Source organism: Xiphophorus couchianus, chromosome 23, assembly GCF_001444195.1.
Source record: "Xiphophorus couchianus chromosome 23, X_couchianus-1.0, whole genome shotgun sequence".
Classification (NCBI taxonomy): domain Eukaryota; kingdom Metazoa; phylum Chordata; class Actinopteri; order Cyprinodontiformes; family Poeciliidae; genus Xiphophorus; species Xiphophorus couchianus.
Genome location: NC_040250.1, coordinates 10841463 through 10853571, shown reverse-complemented (window position 1 = coordinate 10853571; position 12109 = coordinate 10841463). Strand labels below are relative to the sequence as shown.

Sequence of the window (12109 nt, the reverse complement as noted above, 5' to 3'; positions counted from 1 at the left end):
ACTTATTATAAGTGCTACAAATAGGTTGGAGTAGGACCAAGTCAAAAGTAAATATGAGTTTTTAATACCAAGCATATAGTATTACAATATACGTACATGACTCTACACAGAGATCATCTACTGTATATGAAGGCCTGTGTGGAGTTTATTTGAGCTACTGTGTGAAACTTTTATTCAAATGTATACAAAAGGTGCTTCATTGTTCTTCTACATGTGCATTTTCTAAAAACTGCATCAAAGCAAAAGAATAGAGGTTATATTATTGCTTCCAAACAAATATAGCTGTATATAACTAATATTTGTGATTTTCATATTTTGTATCTTTCAGGCAACAAGGGAAATACTTAGCCACCACTGTGGACTTCTGGGAGATGCCATCTACAAGGAAAATGACTTTGCTCTCATTATTGATGGAAAGACTCTTAAATACGCTCTAACGTTCGGAGTGCGTCAGTACTTCCTGGATCTGGCCTTGTCCTGTAAAGCAGTCATTTGTTGCAGGTAAAATTTACTCCTGAAGGAATAAAATAGACCTGAAATACAAGTGAACATTTGAAACATTCCAACAAGCAATCAGTTTTGATTGATTCAGACACAGGATACTAAAGTATTTGTCTAAATGAAATCACAATTCCTAAATTGATGACAGCAGAACCTGCAAACATAAAGACAAATTAAACTTGGAGTACTAATAATTCTACTTCTCTGTTATCAAAACTGTATAACACTAATAAATAAAACTGGCAATGAAAAGATACTCCAGTGACCCCCTTTGCCACATAAACTGTAGGAAGTACTTATGTGCTTAAGCGCCTGTGACGGGCTACCAGGCCAGAAATCAGCAGCATGTTCTCAGTGTACCTTATTACCTTTGCACTGTGTACATGATATCAAATTTTTATTTTTCTTCCCCCTCCAACTGTGTTTGCCTTGGGTACACACAAAGATACACCAGAGAAGGAAAAATTCTTCATAAACCTCAAAAAATAAGCTTTCACAGCTTAACCCTTTAAAGACCGATATAACATTCATTTTCTCTGCGATTTGTTCGCGAAGAGGGATCTTCCATGTTTTACCGTTTTAGACATGTAAATGTAAAATGTTTCAGATGTGAGCAGTTTATATCTTCATTTTAATTTAGTTTGCTTTTATGACCTAGTTATTAATTAACTGAAAAAAAATTATGAAATGACATCTAGGGAATGATCTGAGTTAATGGTAAATACAAAATATGTGTGAAATATGTCTAAATCAAAGTTGGCTGTGCTGATTATGCTTTTAATGGGTTGAAGGAAACTGCACATTGGATAGATTTTTACTAGAGGTCAGGTGTCAACACAGCAACAGTAAATATAATCTGACTTCTTCTACTTGGACTCCAGTCAAATAACATAAAAAATCTCTACTGGGTGGAGTATATTACTTCATATGGAGCTGTGGACAGATCTTTACTTCCCTCGATGCATGAAGTGTCAGCAGCTGGCTCGCCGGTTCAAATGGAAAAATACACTTGCAGGTTTGCTCCCTGACGTCCTCGCGTTCTTCACACTAAACGTGCAACAGGTAATAACTGTCTAACCACCAAGTCAATAAATAACGTTCTCCACTGACTTCAACTGTTAGGAAGGCATGTGCTATTTGATTTCTTGTTATAATGTGAATTCTTTGAACTTATGCATTTCCCTTTGCAGAAATTGTGCTTTACCACTAAACATGTGCTCTTTATCCTTTTCTGTGTCTGCAGAAGAGATTTATTGCCTGAGTTTGGTTTTTAACTTCTTTGCTGATACAAATATATCAAGCTGATTGGATATAAGCTGAAAATATCACAGAATTTGCAATGCTTCACCCAACCAAGACAAATTGTAGCTAATTCCAGTTCCTCTGCAAAAGCTACAAATGCGTTTCTCTTAATTTTACTCCCTTAATAACTTTAATGTGGGAAAATAAAACATTCATTCTTTCCAAAAAAGCTTTAAGTTACAAACTTGTCTATTTCCTTCACTGAAAATATGAAATTACTTCCTGATTAAACACAGAATGCCATTTAGTTCTTTACCCAAACATATATGGCTGTTTTCTTTTTTTCAAAGTTTAAGGTCCACCTCAAAATAAAAAGCAACTGTGTATAACTTGAAATTGAAAAATCAGATTCCTGAATTCAATAATTTATTGTAACTATAAAGGAATATTATAGATCTTTTCTTGGGCTGCAATGAATATTATCTATTATTTAAGTACAGATTCTTTATACCAGTACTATACGTATTTGATGTTTGTTGTTTAATGCAACAGTTTTAGAAGGACATCAAGAAGAAGATTCTTTAAAAACTACAACTTATTGAGCTATTCTTATTCATTTTTATGTAAAATTGTTATTGATAAATTATTAATTTATTTAATAAAAATACAACAAAAACTTTATGTACTTAAGATGAATGTTGTATAATAAAAACATTACTTCTTTTGAATTTGCTAAATCATGTATTGCGTAATACAAGCGTCGCTGGTTTCTTTCAGAGTTTCTCCTCTTCAGAAGTCGGAGGTGGTTGAAATGGTGAAGAAACAAGTGAAGGTAATCACATTGGCCATCGGGGACGGAGCTAACGATGTAGGAATGATCCAGTCAGCTCATGTCGGAGTGGGAATCTCTGGCAACGAAGGTTTGCAGGCAGCAAACTCTTCTGACTACTCTATTGCCCAGGTGAGTGCAATAGCATGGACTTCATAAGGAAAGAGGAAGTGTTTTCAAGTTTTTTTTATATAAAAAGTGGATAAACTGAAGGATAAGACGCGTTTAAGACCTGAATAGTGTGACACAAACAGTAATACTGAATCTTTAAAATGTTTTTGTGCCTGAATGGCAAACAACACCTAGGAATACACCTGAGCTAAAAGAAACATAAACATCTACTTTGTCTTCTTAGTTTATCAGCAGGGTATAGTGGTACATTTCTGTCGTTCCTGTCACTGCCTTCTCATGTGTTTTGTGTGAGTGATAGGATTGCACATTGTTCTGAATAACAATAGGTGATCTATGAGAATGAGCTGGGGCTTAAAACTGAAGTAGAAACACCTGTAAAACAGGCGCCTGGTGACATCTAATTCCCAACAAAGCTCCACGAAAACGGATTCTGGCAAAATGTTGTGTAAATACCTGCTTGCATCCTGGTAACCAGCTCGTCTGGAACACTTTGTCGATATGCGATATGTGTAAGCAACAAAAGCCGGGGAGCTCCTGATTCACCGCCTCGATGTACGGAGCATCGTGTTTCTATTAACGCTAAGAGGCTTTCGAGGATGAGAAACAAAACAGTACATCCTCTGTACTTCAGCATGCAATTACATTTCAAGAGACTTGAAGGCCTTTGATCCACATGACATGTGGAGAGTTTGTATCCTTCAAAACCCAGTGGTCTAATAATCCATTTAGGTTTTGCTCCCGCTTTAAATTAAATTGTACCTCCAGACCTCAACTGGTATTTTACTGCTACAGCACATTAACTGTAATTTGTTGAGTTCAAACCAGAATCAGTCTTAGAAAATTACACAGCTTGGTTTTTTTTTTTTATCCCTCTACATGAATTAAATGATCATAAAGAGAATTGGATGAGCTCCTTTCTGCTGGAGATTCAGTTTATTGCTCCTATAGAATCAGGTTTGCTTTCTGAGTCAGTTTCAGGATTAAAAATATTTGGGTCATGGCACCTCTGCTGTCCATCTATTGTGGATTCAACTTTTTTTTCTTTTTTTTTTTTAAATGCATATGTCCAACATGAGGGTTGGTCATGCTAGCTGGAGCCCACTACTATTTTTACAGATAGTTCTTTGATTATGCTAAGAAGAGGTCAGCAGACCCCCAGAGAAATTATATGTTTGGGAACCTTGAGTAAAAGTACCACAAATTTTCCGTATGAAAAAACTTTAATCAAAGACATAATATGATGTAATTGCTTTCATTTTAAACAGAAAATGGTAATTCCTTCCTTATGGTAAAAGATGCACATGTGGATTCTTATAGTAATTATTTACACATGAAACAATACATTTAGTAGTGCTTTTGAAGTGCATATGCAGCAGAATATTACATTTTTATGCTGTTCTGCTCTTTATAGAGTAACTAAATTACAATAAGTGAATAGAAGTGGGTAAATTAGGTCATATGCTCAGGTAGCTTTCTTTCAGCCAGCTTACCAACACTGGGCAGCAACAGGTAAGGAAGGAACTGATTCACTATTTTTTTTTTTTTTTTCAGAGAAGAATTTCCTGTTGCCTTAGGATACATAAATATGGCAAAGAGGAATAGATCTGGTGCCAGAAAATGAGATAACTTATTTTATCTCATTTTCTTTATTTGCATTGCATTTTTTATTTATAGACTATTCTTTATCTTTGATTTGCCACATCACAATCTAAATTTACAATTTTGTGAAGTTAAACACTGGAATTTTGGCCACCAGTATTTTGGTTTTTTGGTTTCTGCCTGCTGACTTACAGAAAAACCCAGAAAAAAGAAACATTTCTAAGCCCTTTTAACTTCTTGTCCACTTTAATCATGATTTACTGGACCTGTGGTCCTGACAATAAGCAAGTTCGAAGATGGTTCAGATGCAGAACAAAGTATTGGAATGGCCTTCAACAGGGAGAAAGTATAAAGTTCACAAACATTAGAATTTGCCCTGATTTTAGGAAATCTAAGCTTCATTTTTTTTTAATATTGGGACTCATGTAATTTGGTTTAAATACCTAAAAGGTTATGATGCAGTCAACTTCAAAGTTATTGTTTCCTAATTTGTAAAAGATGCAGAGAAGAAAACCTGTCAACTGCACAAGCACTTTCAGGGATTTTTTTTCGTTAAATTGTAAATAGTCTCAAATGTTAAAAAAACCTGTTTAAAAAAATCAGAAGTTTTAGGCCTGGTAATGAATAAAATTCTTAAATGGAAAGTACAAAGCAACCACAGTTCGACTTTTCCTATAGTTTCTGTTGTTGATGCAGTTGCTCTGTAAATCAGTGCTACTTTATATCTGGATTAAGGCCTAGTTTCTATCTAATAATCTTAATTTACCAGAAGTCCAGCTTTTGCTGGGTTTTTATAAATTTTTGCCTTCTTTTATTCACTTGTTTTATTGTGAAGATAAGTCCATAATTTGAAAATTTAACATAAGCTCTAAATAATAGCATAACCACAAAGCCACTGAAGTATAATGCACAGCTTTTGGAGACCAATACCCCTATACGAACCTCGCTAATTGCTGCAATTTAAAGCTTGGCCCTGCAGCCTGTGACTGGTCTTTTCTGGAATGTGTTAGTGAGGGATTTGGCCAAAATCTTATACTGGTCCTTCAGATTTCTGCAGGGAAAAAAAAGACTAAACACTTGCTTTAATCTTAAAGTACATTTTGCTGCTTCAGTGTTCCAGCTATGATCTCTAATTATGAAGAACGATTAGAGCTGTGCTGCACTCAGGCTTCCGCTCTTCATTCATCATGTCGTTGCCCTCCATTTCCTCCCTCCCACACAGTTCAAATACTTGAAGAATCTGCTGCTCGTCCATGGAGCCTGGAATTACAACCGTGTAGCCAAATGCATCCTGTACTGCTTCTACAAGAACATTGTACTCTACATTATTGAGGTAAGTTGAACAAAGTTTCTCCATACTAAAAATAATGCAAAGAATCAGATGGATATAAAAAATATTGACCAAATAACATAAAAGAAAATGTTCCCTGTTATTTTCAGTGATAATTAATATCCTGAGCTAAGAAAATTCATAAACTCTTCAAGATATCACTGATGGCACCTACTGTAGTTTTATCTGGTGTTCAAGCTAGACCCGAGTTACTACAATCAGCGATCAGTTTGTGAACCTGCTCCCTTCATCAGGAGCTACGACAAGCTGACCACCATGTTGTCAGTCGACAGGCTTTAGATAGATTTTCATGTTAGTCCCTGCCTCTGTTATTCTGTGTATGATGGGTTTGATTGCATTTGACAGAAACCAGACTCAGTGCCGATAGCTGCTTCAGAGCCATCACTAAGAGTGACCAGACTGGCTAAGTAGCTGCTATCAGCAGTAGCAGTCCTTATCACCACCAGTGTTCAGATGTTCTTATCCATCTGTTTATTCATTGTGTCTTTTCAGAGATTCAAACCTGGACACTACTGAGAGTTTCATCACACAGTCTCTACTATTTTACAGGTTGCAAAATAGTAGAGACTGTGTGATGACTGTGTGACCCCTTCAATGATCCTTTAACCTACATAACAGTTAGAGGTCGACTGAATTCTTCTATTTTTGCACTTATTTTGCTCATTAATACCCTATGTAGGCCAGTTACATTAATGAATTCTGCAGGACGATAAATTGTCCCAGAAATTATTACAATAAACAATATTATCCTGAGACTATTTTCAACTAATATAATAATAGAAATGCCCTATTAATGCAAGTACATCCTCTCAAAGAGCAAAAAGCATTTTCTGAAGAATATGTAACTCTGAAACTTAAAAGCATTTTAATATTTTAAATAAACAAACAAAATAGACAACACAACAATAATTAAAATGGATTATGAGGTCTCGGTAAACAAAATGTCATAAAAAAAAAAAAGATTCCGCTCAGTCATTCAGCTGAGAAAACAGGCAAATTAACTACTTTGTACTGTGTCAAATGCTTGCAGCGTTTCTCCAAATGGCAGTTTTCCAGCAATATTAAATGAGAACATCTCTTAATCACTGTTGTACAAATGGAAATCATCTGGCTCATTTTAATTTATCATGCAATTAATTGATTTATTGCTTGTTACTTACATGTTTAGCCAAATGGTTACCAATGTTAATTCTATCTTTTACCGTTCTTATTGGAGCACTACACTCATTACAAATGCTTTGATAACCTTCCAAACTAAATAGATATAAACATAACTATCCTTGACACAACTTAAAATGTGACAGTTATGACATACCTTATTTTTTATTTCCTATATAAAAAAATAACTTACTTTTACCAGATGCAGAAAATCAGCCCCAAAACAAAACCGCCTCCATGATTCCACATTTGAGGGTCTTTGAAAGCTTAATTTCAGTTTCTATAAACATACTGCAGGGTTGATGTAGCTGGCCAAAATAAATCAGTTCAAGGGATTTTCTCCCAGAAACTTTGGCACCTGTCAGCATTCATTTTGTGAGATTCCAGTTTGGCCCTTTTATGGAGGGCAGCTGTCTATAATGAAACCCGCTAGGTCTTGTCCGATGGAGTTCATGATGCTTCCCACTTGCACAAAAGTACAACCAGAAAATTAAGCACATTGATGACTTTGGGGTTCAGCTTGAATGGTTGACTGGTCATCTGGGCTCTTTTTCTACCAACCTCAGGTTGCATTTCCTCTTGTATCTACATCATGGCATGTTGGGCACGTTCCTATAAAACACTGTTTTTGGATAACAGTGGAAACAGTTTTCATTCAGTCTGTGCTCCTCAGACATCTCTTGCCTTGGCTTTCTCTAATCTGTGTTTCAGTGTGACGCACAAAATAACAATCTATCCAGCTGCATGTCTATTCCCTTTAAACCTGGCACCTGAAAAAAAAGATGCCATATATGAGAAAATGTATTTAACTTCCAGTTCGGAACCAAAATATGGTTCTTCTCCATTTGAAATGTAGTCAGTGGAAAACATGAAAACATAGGCAAGATTAACAAACACCGAATAAAACAAGATGGTACGTTGCAACATTTTCTGCTGTTGTTGTGGATGAAAAACAGACATTAAACACAGTGTTTAAATTATGAGCACTGTTTTTCTTTCGTTGACATTTTCTGAGACAGTTTGACCTCGGATGGCTTTCAAGTTTATTTGCCATGAAAAATCAGTCAGCTACCCAAGACATTTCAGTGCGCGTGTCCTTTATAGACAATGTGACATGAAGAAAGAGACTACAAGTGCATTTTTGTTTCTATTACATCTGCTCAACCACACTACCCTTTTCAGGATCAGGTTAAGTTGAAGTTACATACACAAATCCAAGGGAAAATTTAATTTTAGACTAATTTGATTATATGACAACGAACCCTTACATTTGACATTTCATTCTTTCATGAAAATTGAATTACTTTCATCTGTTGCTTTTTATCAAGTGTTTCACATTCTATTGTAAGGGACTAAATATAGGATACTTTCCAGAAGTGAAGGATATGTAATCAAGACAACATCTTTGTTTTTTTTTTTTGTATTTGCTGTTTGAAATTCACCAGGCTGCATGCCAGTGATTTCACCAAAACGTGACTCTACCATCTAGAGTTTGAGAACACATTTGTGGCCCTCCAGCTTCTTCCCCCCACTCATGTGTTTAGGGGTCTGAAGCAGATAATGAGACATTTATCCAGTCTTTCACTGGTTCAGTATTTGCAGTGTCCGAACATAAAACCCACCTTCAGCTCCGGGGTATGATTAAAAGCTACGTTTGTTGCACTAGTGGGTTTACGTTTGAGTACTCATCTTTTTTCTGTTCAACTTTAAGGCTGGTTTACAAGAAGAGAATTGGCCGTTAATAGAAATTTTGACATTCTGTTCTCCACATCATTGTCCTATACACTGATGAGTACAATATGAATACTAGAGACTCAATGGATAGGTCTCTTTCATCTGCCTCTCTATCCCCAAACTCTGATTCTTTAGAAAAGCCCTTCTGTTGCTTCAGGGGGTATTGTGAGAGATTTGACCATGGGTGCAAACGCTTGGAGCAGTTAATGATTTTGTCAGCCATTATGGGGTTTATTATAAGTGCATAAGACTGTCTCTTAACTGCATGGTTGACCAGTGCAACTACCTCAAAGTTTCTTTTGGCTTCAATGATTCTGTTGCATGGAAGTCTAAACCTCAATGGTTTTTTTTGTTTGTTTTGTTTTGTTTTTTTACAAATCAACTTTGTAATTTTTTTTTTTTTTTAAAGGGCATTTTTATTTCCTCAACTGAGCCTACGTAGAAGCACCATTCAATACACTTACAAGTCTTTGTGGGTAGATCTCTTAGCTATGCTGATCTGGATGCTGAAATATTTTCCCATTCTTTTTTTCCTTAATAGCTTCTTCAGACTGGATGGATGGGTTGTCTTTGAGTCTTGCCATAAATTCTTAGTTAAAGTCTTGGGTAAATAGTTTAATATTTATTGCTTTTTTAAACATCTGTACCACATTCTCCCTGACCTGTCTGGTATGTTCCTTAGCCTTCTTGATACCATTTCTCCATTAATGATCTCTAACAAACCTCACAGATCATCTGTAATGAGATTAAAATAAACACAAGTAAATTCTATTTACTGGGACAATTGGTTACACTGTTTTTTTATTTGGTATGTCAAAGTAAAATGGGTAGAACAAAAATGCAAACCTCAGTTATTGGATTTTTGTTTGTGAAATAATCTTTAAAAACACATTTTCTTTCCACTTCATAATTATGCATTACTTGGTTGCTTTTACACATAAAATCCTGAGAGATCATATTAAAGTCTATAGTTGTAGGATGACAAAAAAAAAAGTTCAGTGAATCTGAATATCTTTGTGCAAGGCCTTGCCTTTCTTACACAAAATGGTTTCAAGAAACCCTGAGTTTAATTCCCAAGTTTGACTTTGGAACAAGTTACAATTGGATAAAGAACAGCAATAAAAAGACTTGAATTTATTCACTTTAAGACTGGGAAGCCTTTGTGAAAGAATCCATAGCAACTCTATTGAAATGTGCACTCTTTGTAGCTTCTCATGTTTGATTGACATAACGTAGGGCGCTACTTGGGGACATGATGGACGAGTGATACACATGAGGCAATTATAAAACTCTCATTAGATCATGCTCACTGTGGTTCAGGAATGCTCTGAGTAGAGGAGTAAAATCTTACCGACCATTTGGACTGAATTAATACTTAAAGGCCGAGCTTGGCATTGTAATACAACCTCTGTTTGGAGCTTCACATATTTCCAGCATATTAATCAGCTCCCTTTTTGTCATCTGCTTTATACTTTGCTTGCTTTGTGAATGAATTCAATTAGCAATCCCGCAGAGCCAAACTTAAGAGTATCCAGACTCGGACTATTGGGGACAAATGTCACTCCCACCCAGCCTCTTCCTGGCCGAGGCTCTTATACAACTCTGCAGCGATGTGGAGCGACCTTGGAATCGGTGATTTTTCATTTGCTGATGAATATGCAAGCCTCTTTAGTCTCTCGTCTACCCCCTTTTTTGTTCCCCCTCCAGCTCCTGCTTTGCTCCAACAATGTTTTCATGATGTGCAGTGAGGGAGAGAGGCCAGCCACACCCCTTCACTGAGTGGCACTCAATGAGGGGAAGAAAAAAGGGAAGTAAAATCCTGCCTGGTACTTCCCCTAATGAGCAAATCAATGCATCTGTCCCTCAAGAGATGGGGAGAGTGAGAAAGAGAGCGAAGCCATTGGAACCTGGAGGACGAGGCCAAAACACTCACACAGAAGCAGCAACCCCACCATGTGAATAGGAGGCTTTTTAAACTTAGCACAACAATATATCGGCCCAGAGGCTCTTATTGAGCAGATCTGTAATTAATTCAGCAGTTTGACCTACCCACAAGCTGCTCCGTACCAACCCTTGAGCCTTCCTAACAGCTGAACCTGCCTCATGACTTGAGCTTCATCCATACACTGCATAACTCCTAGCAATGGAATCTGAATGCAATTCTAAACAAGCCGAGATCCAAAACATCTGAAGTTGTGGTTCTATTGTCTTTGCATTCAGAGCCATCTGGTTCCATTTTCATCTGAACATCCCACGTGATTTAACAGGCCGCTCATGTAAAAAAAAAAAAAAAAATCATCATGATAGAGTGGACCTGACAGAGGATCGGTCATTGGTGGGTGTGACAGAAGCTGAAAGGTGCGGGGCAGGATCTGGGCACACAGGGAAAGTTGGGATTTATCGGCTGGCCCTCCAGTATTTGTTGTCATGCATATGCTAACCCGATGTAATGGGAAAAACCAGCGGGCAGACTGGTATTGGTCATGTAGACACTGGCAGCAGCGGTGGGCGGGGTCGTCAAACAAGCTTTGTCCCGATGTGAGAATTTGTAGCAGTTCATGCCTTCATAATGACATTAAATGAAGCGAGGAAATTCCTGGTAGGCCATGGCCAAAACACAGCTTCCCTTATGTTCTCTTGACAGTTTTGGCAGCAGCTAAAGCCTGTCCTGGATCACCAATTGTCAAACTTCAACACTGTGAGGTGCAGTTTCTGATCATAGCTTCCATGGGTTGTCAGTTTCACTTCATGGTGTTTCTGATACATCAGCTTTGTACTGATAGATTTATATTCAGAATACATAATTTTTGTCCTAGTTTTCTACACTTTATTTTTTTACTTTTTTAGAGGTTATTGTGAGTTTTATTTCCGCACAACAGATGGTTTGCATTACATTTGTCTACTTCGTTGAGATTACCTTAAGCAGTGCAGCAAACCTCATCTGTCACCCACATGTCAGGTAGAGCAACGGGTTTAGAGGTAAACCTGCGGTGAATACAGTGAACCGTTTCCATTGAAGGTTTTTTTTTTTCTCTCTTTGGCCCCATTTTACCTAATTAAGAAATTTGGCAAGTCCAACCAATGATATGCTGATCCTAGGTCAGCAGTTCAAACTACCCCACCTTAACTTACTTATTTATTCAGCTTTTGCAAGGTTTAGTTCCTAAAGCGAAAGTCATTACAAGAAGAAGTTTGGCACACACCCTTATTTATGCAATTTTAAGCTCACAACAGTCAATCTCTCCATACTGTATTTTAGATTGTAGATTTTTTTTTTTTTTTTTTTTTTGTTGCTTGTGATCTAACTCATTTTTATTAACTCCTGTATGCTGGACACCACCTTTAAGATTGTGATTGTGATTTCCCTGTTGGTGCTGACAGTGAGCACAGTTAGAAAATCACATCACATCACTTTACAGTGGAGCAGACAGTAGACTTGACCTAAAGGTATAAATTGGGGTTTATTCTGTTACTAATGGAAAACATTCATTTATAATCTTGTTCATAAATCATTAGTTTTATAGCTTTAAAGGACAGCACCAGTAGAGAGTATTGTGAATGTT

General features: G+C 36.7%; 1 protein-coding gene across 9 annotated transcripts in view; it reads left to right on the top strand.

The window, feature by feature from the left end:
* Window positions 1-12109, top strand: part of atp8a1 (ATPase phospholipid transporting 8A1) — a 108164-nt gene that overhangs the window by 71918 nt on the left and 24137 nt on the right. For all 9 annotated transcript variants that reach the window (XM_028008308.1, XM_028008306.1, XM_028008301.1 and 6 more), the window contains 3 exons: window positions 329-501; window positions 2521-2704; window positions 5526-5636. In XM_028008308.1, coding sequence (XP_027864109.1) covers window positions 329-501; window positions 2521-2704; window positions 5526-5636 — 468 coding nt within the window. The remainder of the gene's footprint in view (window positions 1-328; window positions 502-2520; window positions 2705-5525; window positions 5637-12109) is intronic.